The sequence below is a fragment of the Typopeltis vanoorti genome, chromosome 1 (genome assembly GCF_054136105.1).
Source record: "Typopeltis vanoorti isolate ZY-2024b chromosome 1, IOZ_Tvanoo_1.0, whole genome shotgun sequence".
NCBI lineage: Eukaryota > Metazoa > Arthropoda > Arachnida > Uropygi > Thelyphonidae > Typopeltis > Typopeltis vanoorti.
In genome coordinates this window covers 134,241,279-134,265,511 of record NC_143549.1, presented here as the reverse complement: position 1 = coordinate 134,265,511, position 24,233 = coordinate 134,241,279, and the positions used below count along the sequence as shown (strand labels likewise).

Below are 24,233 nucleotides of genomic sequence, written 5' to 3'. Positions count from 1 at the left end.
ACATAGATACGAAACAAATTATTCCATATATGTATCCATATGACTAAGCTGGCTAATGGTATTAACAGAAAAGGAAATTAATGGAAGAAATTCTAGCAGGTGACCAAATATTAATGTTAAGATTAATTGCAGAGAATGCTCTATGTAAAAATATATTCACAATCTCTGTTGACTTTCAGAAAGCATTTGACAGCATAGATCAGCAAGTGGAATAGGCTGTACCTTGAATTTTATGGAGTGAAGAGGCACCTGATATATCTATTGTGAAAAAATAGGAGGATGGTTTAGTTTCAGATAATGAGAGGCAAGAAGAGACAAGGAGACTCAATATCCCCAAAGCATTTTTTTTCATGCTTTTGGGAAAAACAATGAATGTAATATAAAATAAAATATAAGGAGAATTAAATTTTATTATTATAATATGGCACCTCAATGGAGTCCGAAGACTCATTGCAGGAGACCCAATCAATCCACACAATCTATCATACCTCTCCTTGAACTCATTAACAGAAAAAGCACTCACAACTGACTCTGGCAACCCATTCCACTAATTCACCATTCTCTAAGCAAAAAAAAAAAATCTAGTCCTCACGCCCCTACTGACCACACCTTCATTCAACTTCCAGGGATGACCCCTTGTTCTGGTCCCTCTAGCCAAATGCTGAAACATTTCTCCTGCATCTATCCTATAAAATCCTTTAAGCAACTTAAATGTTTCTATCATATTCCCTCTTTTTTCTCCTATCAACCAACTTCTGCTCTCCACACACCTTCAATCTATCCTCATAGGGCACATTCCACAGGCCACTCACCATCTTGGTCACTCACCTCTGAATCTTTTGCACTGCTTCCAGATCCAAAAAGAAACCCATGGTAACAGACTTGCACAAAAAGAAACCCATGGTACCACACAGTAATCCAGATGTGGGTGTACCAGAGCTGAGACTTACAAAGAGGAATTACAACTTCCTTATCTCTACTTCTTAATGTTCTTCACTAGTCAAGTAATCTTATGGACTCTTTGTCTACCACCACCTCTAAATCTCTAGCTTCATCCAGAACATCTTCTTGGAGAACAGTTCCATCAATACGATACACAGCTTGTAATCTATTTATCCCAAAATGCATAACTTTATATTTCTCAACATTAAACTGACACCCATTAACTATTGGCCATACTGACAGCCTATTTAAATCTTCCTGAAAGCTCTCCACATCGCCTTGATTAACTATTACTCTATCAATTTCGCATCATCAGCAAACAACTGAATATTTCCTATATTATTTATGTACAAAATAAACAGCAATAGTCTCAGCACTGAACCTTGTGGCACACCACTAGTCACCTGTTTCTGCCTTAATTCTGCCCCTCCATATAACACTTTTTGATATCTGTCTAGCAGCCACCCTCTTATCCATCTCCATTTGTTCTAATTTGCATAACAATGTTCCATGTGATATTCTGTCCATGTGATGTTCTGGAAATAGCTACATGATGATTTTGCTGGATTTTGCAAAGGCAAAATCATCATGTAGCTATTTCCTTTATCCAATTCAGCTGTTACTCTATTGTAAAAAGTTAGTAAATTACTAAGGCATGATCGACCCTTCACAAAGCCATGTTGACCCTCACAGTATCATATTTTTATCTACCCATTCTTGAATTCTCTTTTTCACCAATTTTTTTAATACTTTTACCACCATGCCTGAGATACTGATTGGTCTATAATTTGCTACTGTAGGCTTAGAACCTCCCTTATGCAAAGGAATAATTTTGCCCTCTTTCCACTAGTCAAAGGCATTGCCAGTTCTTCTGCACATTCTCGCAAAACCCTAGCTGATTTCCCATCGAATCCCACAGCTATATTTACATTGAGATTCTGCAATATCGTCAGGCACTCCAATTCATCCACCTCAGTTTCCACATTAGTGTCTGTCACATAAGTTAAAGCAGTAACTTCACTAGGAAGATATATGCTTCCAAAGTGGTGACTCAATAAATCAACTATTTTATCTGTTTCTGTCTCCTCATGACCATCATCACTTATTAAGGTTAATCTTCCATAGTTATTCTTCCTCTTACTTGTCACATAACGAAAGAACTCTTTGGGATTTCCTTTGGCCTGCTCGGCTAAATTCTTCTCATAATCTGATTATGTCATGCTGGTCACCTTTCTCTTTATATACCCTAGGTGGGCAAACCTCGGCTCGCGAGCTGCATGCAGCTCCCAAGACAATATTGGTTTTCATTGCCATTTTTCCTAAACTTTTATATTAATAATCTATAATAGTATAGTACCGGGTGATTATAAAATAACGTCAAGTGTTCAGAGCCCTCTTCAGAGCTAAACATTTATTATGGAATTTTATTTCCAAGGAAATTTTACATAAGATCTTTATTTTGAAATCGCTGATGTCCTACTGAATATTTTATAAAAAAAGTCATTAGATATTTTTGAATTTTCTTTGGAAAATAAAACAAAAATATCTATTAAAATAGTAATAAAGTAAGAGGAAGTATAATAACAATGACTGTATTGTTTTTATAATGTTTTAAATTATTTGTCAACATTCAACAACCTATAAAAAACATAACTGCAAAGATAGTTTTCACTTACTGTATTTGAAGATTATGCTATAATTATAAAATCAGTCTTGCTACATTTACGTCTTTGCTTGGCATAAAAACCAACCCATTTCAATAATAAATAATATTTTAAACATTAAACGGTTTTTAATTATAGATATATTTGTAATATAGCATTACTTTTTTGCAGTTTTCTAAGAAAGTACAGCACTGTGATAGTTCAAAAACACTTGTTTTTCATAAATATTCTATTTAAAAAATTAAAACCAACATTCTGGAATTCAGAAGGGTCAAGCAAACACTTCTGTCTGATCTGCAAAATACAAAGACAACCAGTGTAAGCATATCCACGGAGATCTTCTCTTACATAAATCTACTGCAAGTCTTCACTAGTCTAATTAAATTAAATGATTGCTAGGACAAATTTCATAGGAAAATAAGCAATAATATAGTGAAAACCTCTTGAATAAATTTTCATGAATAAGAAATCCAGGACCAAGCCATGAAAATAAAAGTACTGAAATTAATTTTAGCAGATGGATCAGGGAGCTGTGCAAAAATAATCAAAAGGCTAAGAACCAAGATAAAAGAATCCAGAGACAATTTAAGGGATAGGCAATGTTTAAGCAGAACCATAATAAAAATTAAGACATCAGAAAAGAACATGACATTAATTAATGTCATTAATATAAAAAAGTATATAAAATATACTTTTATATTTGGTATAAGTATATAAATATTTTTATATTTATATCTGGATCTAGCTCCCACTGATGAGACCTCAATAAAGGTCGAAACCAATCTGCACTGACCGTTCCCATAATGCATAGCATTATACATGTCAGTAAGGATATGTGCTTTGCATTATGGTGTAAAATCTCTTGTGGTGAAATATAAAAAAAAATTTTCACCATATCGATTTTACATGGGCCATAAAATACATATAATTAGAAGTGTATATAGCATGTTTTAATGTAATAAATTTTGTAATATATTGTGAGAATAACTAAATGCAGAACCACAAACATTTGTAACTAAAAGGATCAGACAGGAGACCTCAATGAAGGTCAAAAACTGGTCTGGGAAGTGGCCCTTCCATGCAAAACACATCTCCTTGCATAGCATTATACATGTCTGCAAGGAGATGTGCTTTGCATTATGGGAGATACTAAGACAAGTAGCGATGAGAACTTGGTCCACCTTTACCACGAGTTGCCTTAGTCCTGAGGATACTTCAGGCGCAAACTTTGTTTGCTTACACTTGGATAAAGGATTAAACTTTATTACAGTCTAACCAAGTGAAAAAAAAAAACACAAAAAAAAGTGTGTTTTCCTGCCCACCTGTCAGAGACAGGTGGGCAGGAAAAAGACCCAGAGGAAGACCAAGATATAGGTGGATTGATACAGTACAAAGTGCCTTAGAAGACAGAAATATAAGACCTGATAATATTGGAGTCTTGACATTTGACAGATTTGGAGAAAAATTGTAGATAGGAAGTTAGTAATGATGTAAATTTTCCATGTAGTACTATTATATCCTGTACACCCCTTGAAGGTGTATATCAGGAATTTTATGATGACTTTTTGGGAAACATGAAAAGATCATAAGCTAATTTTAACAAACATCAATGATGCAGTCTATTTTTAGGAATGTCCAAAATATTGGCCATAGTTAAAGAAAACAACTGCAGCTGAAGCTGCAGGAAAAGAAAAGCAAGTACAATGAAATGATTGTTTTAATGATTTGTGGAATCAACCTGAATATAGACTTATCACTATATTAAGTCTGATTTTTTCAATGGTACTGAGTGGTAGAAGTTTTTTTCTCTTCCTACTCTTATTGGAACAATATCATATTATGCTATTCATATATATATGATACATACCAAGCAGTCCCTGAGGTGTTCGCTTGAGAGCAGCTGCACAAGGACGACCTACAAATCAACATTTAAATTATTAACATATATATAGAACATACAAATACAGAATATACAAACATTTTTAATTTAATTTTATATATTTAAGAAAGGAGACAGATGATTATGGAAATTACAGAGGAATAAGTTTATTAAATACAGGTTCAGCAGCATGCTCTATAGATGTGAGGCCTGGGTACTCCTGAGAGAATCTGAAAGGAGGATATTAGCATTTGAGAGGAAGTGCTATAGAAAGATATTGAGGATAAGCTGGATCTAGAAAGTGAATCTCAATGAGGAAATCTATAGACGAATGCAACCAAAAGAAAACCTGATACAGAAAATAATCAAAAGGAAACTACATCTATTTGGCCACATATGTACAACGAACGATGAGAGAAAATTAAAAACGTTGCTGTTTGGAATGAGTGAAGGAAAGAACAAAAAAGGAAGACCAAACAGAGAATGGGGTGATGACATCATCAAATGGTGTGGAAACTCTATACACAAACTGAGTCATCTTGCACAAAATAGAATGCAATGGAAGAATCTTATCAAGATGGCATCAGACACCTATGGGCATTGAACCCATGGTTGTTGTTGTTGAATACAGGTTACAAAATTTACAGTAAAATCCTGAATAAAAGACTTAGAAATACTGCAAACGATCTACTCTCAGAAGAACAAAATGGCTTCAGACATGAAAGATCATGTATAGGCAATATTTATGTGTTAAAACAAATTATTGAAATAATACAAGAAATAATAATACATATTTAGAGACTCATAATGGCCCTTATAGATTACAAGAAAGTTTTTGATAAAACACACAGAGAAAAAATATGGAATATAACGAAAAAACAAGGATATCCATTACATTTGGTGCAAGCTATACAAAGTTTATAAAGATACAAAAATACAGTTACAGTTAGGTAATAAATTAACAGTAGAGATTGAAATAAATCAGGGTGTCAAACAGGGATATTGCTAATCTCCAACTCTATTCAATATATATATTTATCAGATTATTAAAATATGGAAAACAAACAATAAAACAAGGTATCCAGTTAACCAGAAGAACTTATCAATACAATGCTGTATGCAGATGATCAGATCATATCACAAGACAATGAAGATGACCTTCAAAAATCGGTTTACAAATTAAACAAAATAAGCCAACAATACAAATTTAAAAATCTCACAAAAGAAAACAAAAGTCATGGCATTCAAAGGCCGAGATCATGTTAGATCAAAAATAATTATAGAAAATAAATAGAATGGATGACACAGTTTAATGATTTAGGCTGCATAATAACATATCTAAAAGATAAAGATATAGATGAAAAAAATACAGAAATTTCAGAAAATCTGTGGAACAATTAAAAGGATACTGAATAAAAAAGATGAGAAATTTAACTAAAATTTTACAAAGTTCAGAAACATGGACTAATCCTTGAAGAGAACAATATATACAGAAGTGTGCATTTTTAATAATTTAGATACGCTACATTTTAACAATTTAATACACATTGCAATTATAATATACAATTAGTATTGTTAAATTTTATAGAGTGTGTGCTGTATAAACATCATAGAAGGAAATTTTAAAATTACAGTAATTCCTCATTATATTGAACCAGAGTAAGATAGCAATTTGCCAGTCAGATAATGAAAGAGTTGGATAACTGGTACAATTACATGGTGCTGTACCAGAATTTGGTTGACGTATTAACCCATTCAAGAGTTGGATAAATGACTGTTTATTCAGTCATTCATTTGAAAGTCAGATAACCAAGAAATCACTGGATAGCTAAATGCTATCTAGTAATATTAACTAAATGCTATTTATTGTCACAACCTTTCCTGTTTTTTATTATATCAACATGAATGAACATTTAAATTGGCTAACAAAGTTTAAGACACTTCATTTTTTATGGACTTTTTCTCCAATGGAAATAAAATTTAAAAATTGCCTTGTTTAATACTTGCCCCCTATACATTTCAAAATAGTCCTGTTCTTATTCAGGATTAAAATAATTTTAATTTCTCTGTATATACACATACATGTGTATATACAGAGAAATTATATATACACATGTATGTATAATTTCATATATACACATGTATGTATAAAGAGAAACATGTGTATGACCACCTTTGGCTTTGATCACCACCTGCACCCTTTGAGGGAGGCTTTCTACCAACATGCAGCAGACATCAGGTGGAATTTGTCTAATTTTTCCATCAAAGCAGCACACTCAGTTCAGTGACATATCGAGGACGTGCTGCATTAGACTTCAATCGGCACTTCAATTCATCCCACAGGTGTTCAATGGGATTGAGGTCAGGACTCTGCACAGGCCAGGGCAGTCATTTAATATCCATCTCTTCATACTATTCCATAACAGATGCAGTTTGTCATCTTGATAGTAACAAGGGGCCATTCCATAAAAACTCCACAGTTAGCAGCACCTGATTATCCAGAATATCAAGGTACTGGGGCCTTCATGGAACCACGGACAATGACCGGTGGTCCCACTCCAAACCAGCTGAATGCACCCCACACCATTACTTTACCACCACCACCACCAACCTTTACTCTGGGTACAACAGACTGTGGTAACAAGCATTCACCAGGCTGTTTCTGCACCCTGCCATCAGACTGGAAACAGGTAAAGCATGATTCATTGTTCCAGAGTACCGTTTTCCACTGGTCAATAGTCCAGTTCACCTGCTCTTTGCACCAGGCCAGACGAGCCACCTTATTTGTTGTTGTGGCGATGTTCAGCTTGTATGCCGCTGCTCTTCCATTGAAAACCCAGTAAATGGAGTTCTTTTCATACAGCATTAGCTCACCATGGTGTTACTGGTGCTCTGAAACTCATGGATAGTCTGTGCCGATTGTAGCTGGTTTTTGCATGTCACTCATTTTAACATCCTCCTATCTCTGTCAGTCATTTTTGGCAACTGCCGTGAGTGTTTTTCTGCACTAGTGATGCCAGAAAGTCTATTTGTTGATCACATCGCCAATTGTTGATTATGGCAACACAACATGAACTTGGAGACTTCAAGACATGCCACCAATGTGATAGCTCATGATGACACCACTCTTGAAGTCTCTGAGTTCATGTTGTGTTGCCATACCAGCTGTATTCAACTTCTACAATGAAATACTTCTTCCTACTGTTTTTACACTGGTTTTTATGTTATTAGCAAACCTGGAATGTTCCATAACTTCAAATAACAGGGATGTCCAGACAATTATTCGTAGATAGTGTATATGCCAATGGAAAAATGAGTGTAGCAGCACACAACACTATTACAAACTCCAACTCAACATACAAAATAACAAACCAAACTCAAGCTCCATAATGATATGCTAAAAGAAATACACTTTGGCAACTATTTACTATAAAAAACAATACCTGTGGTCCGTACAAGTTTGTTATAGTAAGTGATGACTGTAGTTGAAATTATTGAAAGATCACTTCATGTAAATCACCGAAGAAAGAAGATAAACACAGTGATGTAATATCAGTGTGTGATGATTAAGGGAATGTGTGATGAAACAAACACAGATTATATGTGCTGGATGCTTAATTTGAATCTTAAATCTGGCAAGGTCTTAAAAGGTGTGAAAAAGGGTAAAAGAGTCCCACTGCATAAGTGCAGTGGGACTTATGCAGTGGCAGTGACAAAAAAAAAAAAAAAAAACAGAAAGCAGCAAATTATAGGTCAATTAGTATGTCTGAAGTGGTCGTGAAGATCCAGAATTCAAGATTTGGTATATGCAAGGTGATCAAAATTAAAGTATCCCTGTTTAATTTGATTATATAAAGAAACCTGCGGAGAATTCATGACTAAATAAACACACGTAAAACCACAGTAATAGGTTTTTTTAAATACGTAAATATTTCGCCCTAAGTGTCTTAGGACATTGTCAGTACAGTTGAGAACAATACTAGGAATAACATACAGATAGGGCACATGAATACAGTGGAATCCAAATGCATGCAGCAGCGCTTTCTAGCATCTTTGGGATACAATCCCAAAACTACTCAAAAATTTATCAGCCACTTCTCCACACATCAACAAGAACAAGCCCACAGGATTCCCATACCTTATGTCAAAGGCATCTCAGAGCAACTTTCAAAAATTATGAAAAAATACAATCTTGCTGCGACCTACAAACCCATCAACCAGATCTACAAATTGTTACCTTCACCTAAAGACAAACTCCCACCTCTGTTACTACCTGGCGTGTACGAGGTACCATGCTCCTGTAAACTGTCGTACATGGGCAGGCAGATCTGTTCTTAAACGCATCTCTGAACATCAAGATCATGTCCGTCTCATCAAGCCACAGAAATCTGGCCTCTCCCAGCATGGAGTTGAAAACACAAACCATAAGATCCACTGGGAAAAGACCAAACTTCTACACAGATCTTCATACAAACATGAATGTTTATATAAAGAAAGTGCTGAAGCCCTACTTCACAGACCCAATCTAAACCGCAATAATGTTCTTGCCATTCCTAAAGTATGGGAAATTGTCATACAAAATTGTGTAAAATAATTCAATTTTAATTTTAATTTAATCTAAATAATATAATGTATTTATTTTTTATTTTACTTTGTTTTTATTTTTTTTTACGCTAGAAAGCACTGCTGCATGCATTTTGATTCCATTGTATTCATGCGCCCTATCTGTATGTTATTCCTAGTATTGTTCTCAACTGTACTGACGATGTCCTAAGACACTTTTTTTAAGGCCCCCTCTAGTGGAGCAACCATCAAGTGATTCGAATGCTGTGAAACTCAACAGGTATACATTGTGCATCATGTAGAAGTGATATCATAGAAAGAAAAAAGTTGTTCCAAAATTAACCACCAGGGGCATTGTAAACACTAAATGCGTGGAATTTACATATCACACAACTTGGTAGGTGCTAGTAGGGTTTAAACATTGAATGAAAAAAAAAAAAAAAAAAACTTTTGGATTTACTTTTGCCTCTTTGTTTAGCTAATTTCTTCTCATGATCTGATTTTGCCTTCCTTACCAAGCTGGTCACCTTTCTTACCCAATCTTTATATTGTTCATGAGTTAGCTGGTCACCTTTCTCCTTATATATCCTCCAGAACATTTCATTTTTTGCAGCCCATGCTTAATACTACTAATGCATCTGCTTCCCACTTGATTTACCCTTCTGACATTGGGTATAAGTGCAATACTGCTTCCTCCAGATATCCCTTGCCAAAACCCAGACACTGTAAACATCCTTCCCTTGCAGATCTTTATGCCATGGTACTGCTTCAAGCTGCCTTCTAAGTGTATCATAATTAACTGCTTCACATATATCTCTTCTTAACTGGAATTTCCAAGTTGTACGACATTGCAATTCAAGACTACATAATCACTTTCCCCAATTGGAGGCAAGCAACCTTAGTTATGGACAGGTCTTCTGACCCTATAACAAGATCCAATACTTTCATACCCTGAATCCCTCTATTCACATTCTGCTTCAAGTAATTGTCTCTCAGTAAGTATACAAATTCCATTTCCTCCCTGCCACCTGATCTTTTCTCCTTCCAATTTATGTCTCCGAAGGTGAAGTCCCTCCATAATAATTACTCAACTTGCACTCATTGTACTAACCTGCTAATGCATGTCTTCCATATCATCCCCGGCCTGTAGCAGCAACCAGTTTTACATTTTGTTCTTGTGGCCTCGATCTCACACCAGATTGATTCAAAAGAACTGCTATTTGTCTGACTGACTGTTAATCCTGTTGGATGCAATTTATCTGCTATCATCAGTGGTATCCCTGTCCTATCTACTCTATCTTCACTGAAAATACTAAATTCATCACGTTTTATCCCTGTAACTGTGTCACCTTCTGTTAGCCAAATCTCACTAATGACTATAATTTTTGACAAGGTTGCACTAACCAATATCAGAAACTTTTCCCTCTTATTCCTGATGCTAGCATTAGTATACAGAAACATCCTCTTAGGCATCCCCAACCACCTTTACATTCTGAATTGACAACCCCATTCGACATTGTTGCCTGAAAGACTGGATTCTGCATGTTTTGTTAATTCACATACTGATTTGCTTCATGGGTGCCTTCACACACAATGGTCTCCACACACCTAACTCCAAAACCATTAAGTGCAGTCCATCAGCATTGTACAAATCTTTCCGTCCATTAAACTCAGACCATAGGTCCATAAACTATACCCCATTTCTTCTGCACAGATTGTATATCAATTCATTAGCTATCGCTCTCCTTCTCAGTTCGCTTCTATCATGGCATGGCAGCAGACTCACAAATTTCACCCTGTCACTCTTCTTTTTCGCTTCTTCCAACAGCTCTTTGATATTCTCTCTAATACAATATTTCTCACCTCTCAGGTCATTGGTTCCATTCAAAACAATTAATTCTTTCACCTTCCCTTTTTGTATTCTGACAGCATTACTATTTTTAATATATACATTAATACATATTATATTATATTATATTATAGTATACAATATATACACATTACATGTGTTATTAATTAAACATGTCTACAACATTCCTTTGAAATGACTAGTTACATGAAATTTACAAGACATGTTATGAAATCTCTTTTAGATAGGACCAGTGAAAAGACTTGCGTGTTGACATTATTCATGTTACTTTTTAATGATAAGGGATGGGGAATGGTTGTACGGTAATCTTATGTGTTGATAGCATGCAATATCTATTTTAATGGAGTAACCACTGGCTAAAAGTGTTGTGAAGGCACCTAAGCTCAGTTTCAAGGACTGCATCATTTGAACAAATAGCCCTGGCTTGATGTTTTAAGTGCTTTGAAGATGCTGCACTGCTGGGATGAGTGGTCTGATTGCTTATGTAAATACCTTCCTGTTTGGAAAGGTATTTATATAAGCAATTTACATATGCATATTTATATGGGAAGATATTTACATAAACGATCGCACCACCACCACTACCCATTCCAGCAGTATAGCATCCTCAAAACACTTACATACTGAGCCAGGGCTATTTGTTCAAATGGCACAGCCCTTGAAACTGAACTCAACAACCTTTACAACACTTTCAGCTAATGGCTACAACCTATACAAAATATTGCAGACATCCCATTCTCATCCCTTATATTCGAGATACATCAGAAAAGATAGCTAAAGTTCTATGAAAATATTATCTCTACTCGTTTCAAAGTGCTCATTCAGTTAGCTACCTTCATCTGTTCTCCTCATGATCAACTTCATTCTCTTGTAGATCCTGGAGTATATAAGTTCCTTATGACAGCAATTTAGCCTACCTTTGAATAGACTAGTGGATCAGTAAACATTTGCCTTGAAGAACACAAAAGTTACATCCACAATCACCTCAGTCAAGTCAGAATTGGCAGACTATGCTCTGGATACTCCTTCAGATAGAATTAAATGGAAGAAGATATCAGTATTACACAGAAGTCACTACAGATCTGGGAGACTATTTTTAGAATCATCACTGGCTGCATTAATTTGCTCAAGATCAGGGGACAGCCATTAGGAGACCATATAGCCTGACATCTCCAAATTAACTTTATAATTATCTAGTCCACAAAGAGTGGTATTAGAACATTAGGTTTTTTTTTTTCAGTTCACCTGAACTGTTTCTACAATGATTTAGTTAAGTGCTGTGTGCATGTCACAGCTGTAATCAATGTTCCCTCTAAGTTGTGCACACACACCAGTCAAAAAGGGAGCACACAACATTTTTACTTTCAGATCTCTAATTTGCAGTCAATTTTTGAACACACTATAAAAAACAAAATTATATGATAAATCATATTTGTTACTTATTTTATTTAGTAATTTCTCCAATATCTCAACTCCATTATTACTCTAATCCATTCCAACTAATACTCTTCAATTAGTTACTTATAGTCTGTGCAGTGTGGGCAAATTGATACTGATGTCAGTAAAAAAAAAAAACTCTACAGTACTGACTCCTAAGACACTTAGGACGAAATATTTACATATTAAAAAACCTATTACTGTGGTTTGAGGTTTTAAATTTGGGTGGTTGGATAAATGTGACAATTTGTTTATATAGCTGAAGGAGTAAGCATTTAGGTTGTTCTTATAGAAATATTTAGCATGCAACATGCAAGATCTCGTAACAAAAGATATTGTCACCAATTATATCAAATTAAGAGTTTGTGGCTTGTGACTTTTACTATTGTGAGCAGGCTACCACACACATTGAGTCCGAGACTGGAAACTTGTGCACTAAATGTTTATTATATGCACATGGGCCAGTAAAAATTAGAGGAAATATTGATTGTAATTTATGATCTGAGGATGTTGGGTTGAAAAACCAGCAAAATATTAGTAAGGTCAATAAATAAATTATGTATTTTCTTCTCTTAGTGTTTATACCATGGAGCATTATTATGACCAGTCCAAAAATGGTTCATTATTGTGAGGGGAAAGCAATGACAAGCAAAGTGATAATATCTGAAGTCTACTGCCAACTGTCAGTTAATACAAATGCAAAATGAATGTTTTCATCACTTACACTGAATCTTTCTACAAGCATCTGGCATCTTTGGTTCGAATTCAACTAAATGGCTTTCACAGTTCATTACCGATGGAATCAAGCTGCCCTTTATAAATTTCGTTAACAAATTCTTTTTTTTTTAAAACCATTTCTGAAGAAGATATAATAAGCAATGCACAGCATCACCTATTTTATCTTCTCCAAATGCCTTGCATATCTTTTTAATTGCTTGTATAATATTTGTACCTGGTTTAAACAATTAAGCATACTTGAATAACTGATATTGGAATAATATTTAATTTTTATTTTATTTATTATTATTTTTATTTAAATAAATATTCTTATGTTTGCTGATTCAGTCATTTGTGCTTTTAGAATGTTTTTTTTTTAATGTATTTTCTGCATAATTGTTGTCAACGTATTAATTAAAAAAAAAACTTATCTATATACACATATTTCTGTTATCTATATTTCTGTAATGTATGTATATGTGTATCCATATACACACATTACAGAAAAAACAAAAAAGTTCAGTAATTCTTTACTAACGGGACTTGTCAAAACAGGAACACCATTCGTATGGACTAAGGACTGTATCACGGTCCACATCACAGTCTAAAAGGTATGGACGTAAACAATGTTCTCGGTCATCATGTTCTAAATCATAGAGTTCCTGAAGAGATAATTTTATGTCACCATCAGTGTCCAAGTGCTGAAACATCCAATTCACTTCACGTTTGCAATCAGGAAGCTCAGCTAAAAATAGAAACAACAAAAAAAGTAAATTTTTGCTTTGAATTGATGAAATTATAGATCATGACAATTAAGAAATATATTCAACTTTTGCTGCTGAGAAAATAGAAGTCAGCCAAACTCTCCTTGTAGAATTATTTTCTTTTATAATCTAAATCAAAAAATTACATCTGAAACTATTGGTTGTTTTCAATTCAATGATAACCAAATTTGGGGCAAACAAATTATGTTTTATTGAAAATCTTGCTCAGTATTTTTATAGAATACTAAAAATTCTGTGTTATCTCCATCAGCTTTTCAAAATTTTGCCAACATATATTTTTCAAAACAAGAACACAAGACAATGCAATATTTGTCACACAAACTGCCCTCTCATTTTTTCTCTTTCTCCCCCCCCCCTCCCCACCTACATTCTTCTCTTCAAATGAGATTTGAACACATACATGGCAAATATACATACAAACATATATACATGAAGGATTATCACACAAGCGTGTCAAGAATGAAAATTTTCTTATGAGAATCAGCTGAATTTCTGTAAATCTTTTTTTTTTCTGTTTTTATTTTATACAGGACCTGAAAATTTAGAACTTATGTGCAGAGGTGAAAACAGAACTTTGTGTGCCACTTTAAAGCCTTACATACATTCAGCAGGACTACTCATCACATCTGTGTTAACTGCATGTGTCAGTCTTACTGTATTCTATCACACAATGAGGCATCATTACTGATTGATTGGTCTATCTCTCTTTCCTGATGATTTCATACAGTTTTTATGAGTGGCCAGCATGTCCATCTCTCAATATTTTTGCTACGTACAAAAGTACAAATATTTTCTTCCAGATAAAGACAGAGAGGTGCTTAAGTTTAATTGATTTATATTCATAATGGATGTCACCATGTGCATGGGCACATGGTGACATCCATGTGCCCATGAGTTAGAAATTATTTATTTTATGAGAATCCTATATAAATTTAAATACATTAGTACAATAAGTGGGCTAAGGGTTAGATAATTCAGAACTGCTCTAAAGAACAAACATGCTTTTGCAAGTCATTTTTTCTGTAGACAGAGAAAGAAAGAAAGAAAAAATTGCACATTTTCTAATGTGTTTAATCACACATTGGAAAGATGTGCGATTAAAGTATCTAGAAAAGGCAGGCTATTATTATTTTCTTTTTCTATAGTAAACTGGATTCTGGGGTGCTGTCTATTGAGATGGCAGAGGAAGGAGTCTAATGTATCTGAGTAATGTGGCCAAATAGAGAACATATTATCGATGTACTATAGCCAGATAGAGGGTTTGAGAATAGCAGTATCAAAAGCATGTTTTCTTTTAAATGTTCCATATAATAATTGGCTACAGGAGGAAATGGACCATGACTGTGGCCTCAATCTGTTTATAAATGGTATCTTTCCAAATGAAGTAGTAAAGAATGAATAATAAAATTGAAAAGATCAATAATGTTAAGGGAGGAGAAAATATTTTTTAGTAAATTTAAAATGTCAGAAAGAGGGATATTGGTACAAAGAGAGATGACATCAAAGCTTACCATGATTGTTATAATCTAAAATTAAATTTTGAATTCAAGATTTGAAATGAGTGGAATTTTTAATACAAGAGGAGGAATGAAGATGACCTATAAGTGGGATTAAGGATTTAACTAACTGTCTGGCTAACTTAAAAGACGGAAAAATCAGTAGCCTACTATGGGATGGGGTTTATGCTTATAGTTTATGAATTTTTGGTAATCAGTATATCTGGGAGGTGGGGAGACCAAACAGTTTAACTATTTCAGGAGGCCAAGAAGTGGCATTTTAAAGAAGCCTTTCTGATGATTTCATTTGAGAATTGGTGGAATCATTGTCCAATGGTTTACAAGTAGTGCAGTCTCTGAGCAACCCATTCATTTTTTGATTATATTCACTAGCACTGATGACCAAAAGTAGAATTACAGTTATCAACTCATGATTACTTATCTTTGTGTAATTTACGGGGAAGAGATATGGCTGATAAAGCAATTTTTTCTAGATGATGAAGCTTGAGAGAGGATGTTAGCTACAGGCCTGATATTGTTAGTGATGGTAGGAGTGGGTTCGCAACATAATGTCTAAAGATGGAACTCAATGTGGCACTACTGCAAAGTTATGTTCAAGGTTAAAGATGCTACCAGCTATATTGTCAAGCCTTTTAGATGAAAGGTTTACAATAACTTGAAACTCTATGGCTGAGAAAAAGATCTACACAGATGGTTATATTTTTTAATGGGTTTCTCTTTTATTCTTAGAAATTCTTTAAGGGTCAATTTATCTGATATATTGGAGAGAACAGTCTAAAGTTAAGGATTAAGAATTGATAAAAGTTCTGCTTATAGAGAGTTAATGGCTGCTCAGTCTAAAGTTAAGGATTAAGAATTGATAAAAGTTCTGCTTATAGAGAGTTAATGGCTGCGTTAATAGCACATGTTGAACTGATCTGTTCTCACAGTAAAGCAAAGCTAGCACACCCACAGATATGAAGAGCTGTAGAAGAGTGAAATTTAATCTTCAACTTAACACATGAAGATAAAATTCCTGTGTTCCTACACCTTTTCAAGAAGATTAGCTGGTTAAGTTCTCTTGATAAATGAAGTTTCCACTTACTGTACCATTTAGATTTACGTGCAGGCTGGAATTCATTATAAAGTGTAATGGTATATAAACAGTACAAATAAATAATTAAACACACATTTAATCAAACCTATATTTCATCTCAGTCACTGAGATATTGTCAGAGAAACAATAAATTGTAAAAAATATACAAATATGCACAAAACAATAAGTGGAAAAGATTAGACTGAAAGTCCTATGAAAGTTCTATGTTGGCTAGCCTTAGCTGTTGGGTAAGAGCCCTAAGAATTATAATTTCCCAAAGTTTCCCAAATCTTGGAAAGTTTAATACAACCATATTTATTAAGATTAGGTTGGTTTTTAAATTTACTACTGATTCTAAAAAAATGGGTCTTTCAAATTTGCATTTGTTATGGTGAAGCATAGTATTCTTCCATTTGATTCTGTGCAAGGTATCCAAGGCACGGTCAGCTAGACCTGACTGACTGCACATTGCAGCAGATGTATACTGGAGGCTAGTGAAAAAGTTTAGAAATAGAGGAAAGAGTACTATAAAAGGAATCAGAGATGATAATGACATGAAAACTGAAGATAAAGATTGTTAGAAACAAGCAGTGACAGCATGGGTAGAAGACATTCATGTGGAACATAATCAGGAGTACATATCAATATGTGAGGTAGAAAAAGCAATCAAAAATCTGAAATGTGAGATTTCAGATTTTTGATTAGTACATGATGTTCGATCAGAAATGCTCAAATATGACAGTATAAGAGTTTTTACACTGGCTATGCAATTCAGAAGGTAGAATTGCAGATTATTTGAGTAGAGCTCTCATAGTACTCATCTATAAAATGGGAAATAAAACTGAATGTGAGAATTACAGAGCAATTTCCCTGATGAGCAGTAAGATTTATGCAAGTATATTTGAGAAAAGGCTATGAAAAATTGCATTATTAGAAGTTGTCAGAATCAGATTTTCACTAAGACAAATAGTCCAGAATTCATGGAATTATAACAAGGATTGGTATTTATTTAAGTTTTGTAGATCTGAAAAGACATATTGCAAGATTCCAAGAGAAAAGCTGTTAAAAATGCTACAATTATATGGTGCAAAATATATAATCTACATTTGAGTTATAAGTCAACAGTTAGAATTGAAGGAGGCACAGGAAGATGATTTGATGTTAAATCAGGTGTGAGACAAGGGTGCACATTACATTATCTGCAGTCATTCATCATCTTTATGGATCACAACCCATCATCTATATGGATTGTGTATTTTTTTTTTTAAGATAAATCAAAAAATAAAATAAAATAAAAAAATACAAAGAATGGTTTACACATTCTAGTATTCATACCAGTTTTTCCATATGTGTAATAAACCAATCAATCACATTTAATGTTAAAAGTAGAATCCTATAACTTTAAAGGTCTCTAGAATTCCATTAGATAACATGATAGTAACAGTGAGTATAACATTTTTGAAATGGGAAGCACTGAATGACTTGAGTACAATTATCTCAGGTTTTAGTAACAATAGAAGTAATGGTATGGAAACAAGTGCTGGCAGAGAGAGATATGGTCAGTGTGATTGAAAGTGGGGAACATGTGCAACGTATCAGATAACAGCAGGGAGGGAAGAAACAGGTGTTGAGAGAAGAACTAGAAAGCATGAAGAATGAGCTGAAGCAGGTAAATGGAGAAATTTGGGGATTTTAGACAAGATTAAGTACGAAGAACAAGAATGGAAGCAAGAGAAAGTTGAGAATGAGAGCATGGGAGAAAATGGAAATGAGAAAAAAATCTAGAATCATTGAAAGAGTAAAGAAAGGAGTGAGAATAAGAGAAAGGTAAGGGAATAAGAGTCAAGGAACAGAAGAAACAAGAAGATCAGAGAATGTGAGAGCAAAAGAAAGAGTGTGGATAAAGACAAAGTGAGAGAGCAAGAAGAGAGAGAGAGAGGAAAAAAGCATGTCAGATGCCTGTGAAAGAGGAATGAACGGAATTGAGGAGTAATGTAGATTTGATGATTCAGAGTGTGTTCCAGGGAAGCAGCAGGGAATATGTTTGTAACAACCATCATTATATCTTCATTGTTACAAATAACCCAAGAAGCAGTGTGCATTAGATAGTGAAAGATGAGATCAGTGTTAAAAGTTGTGCAACAGAAAAGTATACAAGGAAAGACAACGTGTTGCCTTGATATGATAATACATAGCCAAGGAGAAGAAGCAATTATGATTGATGTGATAATGACAATGTGTAGGAAGAAAGGTCTGGAATATGTGGGTACCTGGAGTATGGTTAATAAGAGAAGAGAGTACACCAGAAGTGGGTTGCATCTGAAAACAGAAGGATTCAGGCACTTAGAGAGGTTGCTGTTCTCTAGATAAGTGAGAGTTGTAGGGTAGGGAATATAGAGATAGGGAAAGTAGAGCTGGCTAGAGGGGGAGTAGACAGTATCATGAATGGCCTGTGAGTGGCCTATGGATTTCTTTTTTTTATAATTTCATTTTTTTTTTACATTTTTTGAAACTTTTTCAAATCACTTCAGAAGATCAGAAGTGGTTTTTCTTCTATTTCAAGAATTTGTAAACTTACATGGACAGGAATAAGTCATTTGATACTGATAACTAAGATTTATTACTATAGACATGAAAGTTTTAGAACTTGTGTGGCATTCATATTTACAAAAGAGTAGGAAAAATCCATTTTGACAACCCAATGTCTGATAGTATAATCCAAATCAGAACAAATGTATATCTGGTAAATGTTCCACTCATGCAAATGTACGTACTCACTACAGATACAAGTGAACAGACAGAATTTTACAGTACATTGCAACAAGTGGTGTCCAGTATACACAAACCTCCAGTTATACTTTCTCCTGCTTCAATCCTCAGTCCTGATTCAAAATTTCCAATAATGTCTTGTTCTTCTTTTCTCCCACTTTTGCATTCCATCCACCTAATATCAATAGAGAATATGCTTTAAGTGGAAGAAAACAAGGCAGAAAATTTTATTTAGCACTGAGGCAGAGAAAGGATGTTGTAGGTTTTGAGAATAATTTCTTCATTATAAACAGTTACTTTCAACATAAAAATTATATAAGTGGACTTCACCAAATGATGAATACAGAGATTATACTGTTGGCAACAAAAGGCAGAAAGTTATCTGCCTTTTGTTACCAACAATCATATTTCCATAGAGTGCACTACCTGGTGCACTGTGGAAAGGATCATGAATTACTGACTAAATACTGACATGAATTAAAGACAAAGAAGAAATAAAGGGACTATCAGATTTAATCATATAAACGAAACATTTGAAAGTGGAAAGAAGTTAACAAGTTTGGATAACACAGGAAGAGAATCAGAACTAGGAAGAGAAACAAAATACACAGTATGAGATGCAGAGAAGAATCTGATTAATTTAAGAAGAAAGATTAAAAAGAAGAAAATAAAACTTTGGGAAAACAAAAAACAAATTAGACAGTTGAGTGCAAATTTTCAGAAAAAGGCCAAGAAAGATAAAGAAAATCATCTAAACAAAAGGTGCAAGGAAATTGAAGAAAGTAACATTACAAGAAATCTGTTTATAAAGATAAGTTACAGGAAGTTTATTCTAGACTGCAAAAAGTAATTCAGGAAAAAAAAAAAGTTTGATGGAGGAAGTAGTGAAAAACAGATGAAAGAGTAGGTAGAGGAATTGTAGAAGAAAGATATTAATATTGAAGAAGAACATGAAAGGTCAGAATTGGAGGAATCCATGATGAAAGTGCAGTGATAGGGGCAATAAAACATCTACCAAAAGGAAAATCTCCAAGAGGTGATGGTGTGGCAGTATAACCATTGAGACCAGGTGGGAACAAAATAGTGAATATCATTATTATTATAAACATCTGACCGCCAAGGAGTCAGAGGTTCATTGTGGGAGGTACACACTACTGCACACAATGCTTATCTGACCGTGACTTAAACTGATGCAATGTGTCTACATTCACAACACACTCAGGCAATGCATTCCACTCACCAACCACTCTCCAAGCAAAGAACATGCTGCTCACACCCTCCTTATACAGTTTCCAGTAATGGCTTTTTGTTCTACCCCCCCCCCACTACTCCCATTCTATGAAAAATCTCTTCCATGTCAACCTGATAACAACCTCTGACTAGCTTATATGTCTTAATCATATCCCCCCCCCCACTTCCTCCTATTCACGAAGCTTTGCAACTTATATTCTCCTAATCTGTCCTCATACTCCACATTCCAAAGACCACTGACCTTTGTGAATCTTCTCTGGACCCTTTCCAACATATCACCACCATGAAAACTGGCAACCAAATCTGTGTACAATAATCCATATGAGGCCTGATCAAGGCCTAATGCAACGACATCATAACCTCTCTATTTCTGCATATCAGGGTCCTCTGCATCATTGCCATTATCCGATGTGACATCTGCACAATTTGTGAAATGTGGCCTCTGAATTTCAGGTCCTTGTCCACCATCACTCCTAGATCTCTTATCTCCTCTACTTTCCTTTAAAGTCCCCACCAAGTGTATACTTTGCATCCCATCGTTGCTTACCAAATCTCAAAATTTTACACTTTGCAACATTGAACTGATAGTTTCACTTACTTTCCCATTTATGTAATCTATTCAAGTCCTCCTGTAAGGCCATAACATCCGCTTGACTTTGCATTGCTCTCTCCAATTTTGCTTCATCTGCAAACAGCAAGTTAAACCCATCCTAATATTATTAACATACAAACTGAACAACAATGTCCCAAAACTGACCCCTGCAGTATACCAAAACTGACCCCTGCAGTATATAAAATTTTCTGATACCTATCTGACAGCCAGTCACTGATCCAACTCAGAAGTCTGTTTCAATTTATTTAACAGCTTGTCGTGTTACAGTTTATCAAAAGCTTTTGCAAAATCCAAATGCACAACTGTATGTGCATCTCTCCTGTACAAGGTATTAGTCACCTTGTTATAGTACATAAGTTAGTAAAACATAATCTCCTTTTAACAAACCCATGCTGATAACCACAGAGAATACTGCTGTTATCAACCCATTTCTGTATCCTATCCTACTTCTCACCAATCTCTCCAGTATCTTTCCCCACACCTCCAGATATACAAGTTGGCCTATAATTTGAAGCTACAGCCTTATCACCACCTTTATGCAATAGAACAATTTTACCCTCCTTCCACTCTCTTTGAAACCTAATGCTGTTGTAAAACTCTCTTTAAACAGGCAAATGAATGCTACTGTCAATTCTCTGGAACATTCCCATAAGATGCATGGTGATATGTCATCAAATTTATTTATTTCCTCAAATACCTCCTACTCACTCACAATTAAGCCATACTTTCCTATGTCCTCTACACTTAAGTTCCTCATGTCTTCTGCAGCAGTTACCATTCTACCATTTTCATCCATTAACATCATCTTACCATGATCATTTTTTTCTTCTATATCTAAAAAACTCTCTAGGGTTTTCTATGTCTGATTTGCCAATTTTTGCTCATACTGCATTTTTGTTTTTCTTACTGAGTCCACTCTCCTGGCTTGTTCTTTATACTCTTCATGTAACTGATTACCATTATTCGTCTTGTACTGCCTCCAAAGTACCTTCTTCCAGATTTTATGCTTAAGCTCCTCATTCATCCATTTCACACCTACCTTATTTGGGATTTTGGCCTTCAGAATACATTCACACATTGATGCTGTTATGTATTTCTTTTTCAGTTCCCAAGCAGCATTTATTTCATTACTGCTCAACTCCTCATTCCATGCTAAACTGTCTCCTAAGCTTGTCATAATCAATCTTAATTTCACATATATATCCTTTCCTCGCGAAAGTCTGCATGTAACCCAGATGATCACTCTCACCAACTGGGGAAAAGTGTAATCACACTCACAATTACATCCTTTGATGGAAATGATGAGATATAAACTCTCGATTCTCGCATTCTCTCCTTTATGTGCTGCCTCAGATAGTTATCTCTCAAGAACTCGAGACATTCATTTTCTTTATTCCCAAATGCTATCTATTCATTCCAATCTATACTATCATAATTAAAATCATCCATAATAATTACCCTTCTTTTGTTCACTAATCCAAGTTGTTCATACATTTATTCATCACACATTTCCAGGCCTATAGCAACTTCCAACAAATATACCTTCCTGTCAACCTCCACATTACATTGCCCCTATTTCCTTCTTTCATGTCTACCTTATGTAGACATAATTCCCCTGCTATCATCAGCAGCACTCCTCCCTCCTCACAAAAACACTGTATCCTTCCATTTCTATTCCGCTAGAATATTATCTTCATTCAACCACATTTCACTTATTCCAATGATTTAGGGGCAAATAAACTCAATTAATGAAACCATTTCATCTCCCTTATTTCTGATACTTCTGGCATTTATAAACAAATACAGTAATTTATTTTTAGGTCCATAACTAGTCCTATCCAAGCTATTTGTTGATTGCGATTTTCCCACCACACTTGCCCAATCACCTTTATCGCCACTTACCACATATATCTGCTCAGTCTCAACTTCCCTATCGATATCACAATATACTCCCATCTTCATACACACACATTCACTGCCACTTTTAACATCCACTCTCCTTATGCCATCTCCCTGTAAAACCAGGCTCCCCCTGCCCCCATTTCCCTGTTCCTCTTGCATTCCTGTATTTTTTTTTTCATCTCTCACACTACTACTGTTTTCACTGCAAGCACTTCAGTCTCTTCAATACCACTCTTCTGATTTTTCACTTTATCTCTTGTATGCATCACACACTGTACTTCCATTCAGCAAAACTTTCTCCAGTGCACTCACTCCAAAGCCATTAAAATGCAACCCATCACGCCTGTATAATTTCATTCTTTCCTCAAACACATGCTATACATCCATAAACTGTACTCCATTCTCTTCACACAGCTCCGCTAAAATACCATTCATGATTTTAGCTCTCCGTCGCAATTCATCATTGTCATACCTCGGCAACATACTGACAACCTTTCCCACTACACTGTTATCTTTCACTCTTCTCAATAACCTGATATTCATCCTCACATGCTCCTTATGTCCACTTAGATCATTTGTCCCCACAATCACCACTAACTCTCTTGTTCATTTCTTCCTCATGTCCAACACCGGAATTATCCTACTCATTCTCCTTCAAATTAAATCTGTCAACAGATTTGGAAGATAACATACTGACTTGACTGACATGGCTCATAGATGATCCATCTCTTCACTTCAACCTCTATCTCACAGGCACAGTTTTCAGCACTGTGTCTATTCTACAGTTATTTCCATGGTCACTACTCCAATGAATAGGCACCCATTATTCCTCCACCATCCCTTTAGTGTGCAACTGCAAATATATCAAACCTGCTTCTCTTCTTCCTCTTTTATTCCATCCATATCTGTACTCTGGAACAGTCTTTCTCATGGTGTATTTCCAAACAACTACAACCCGAAACTTTTTCAAGAGTTGCAAGTTGTAGTTGTTTGGGATATAAGGACTGAGACAGAAGTTTATTAATGCCCTCCTCTACACCCCCACACACTGCACAGATGTGCTTATAGGTCCCCCAACCTCTTGCATATGTGATCAATATAAAATAAATAAATAAATAAAAACAGATCTTAAATATTCAATATATTCACCTTTATCTACCATTTCTCTATTCTTGCAGATCTTTTCCATATGTTCAGCTTACAGAAATCTTGTCATTTTAAAGTTTCAACTCCCACTTCATGTTTTACA

At 34.9% G+C, this 24,233-nt stretch overlaps 1 protein-coding gene across 1 annotated transcript in view; it reads right to left on the bottom strand.

Annotated features, from left to right (window-relative positions):
• LOC150110449 (proteoglycan Cow-like) overlaps nt 1–24,233 on the bottom strand; it is a 200,455-nt gene that overhangs the window by 12,510 nt on the left and 163,712 nt on the right. The window contains exons 8-9 of the mRNA XM_090399367.1: nt 13,611–13,817; nt 4,474–4,521 (exon numbers count right to left, since the gene is read on the bottom strand). Coding sequence (XP_090255493.1) covers nt 4,474–4,521; nt 13,611–13,817 — 255 coding nt within the window. The remainder of the gene's footprint in view (nt 1–4,473; nt 4,522–13,610; nt 13,818–24,233) is intronic.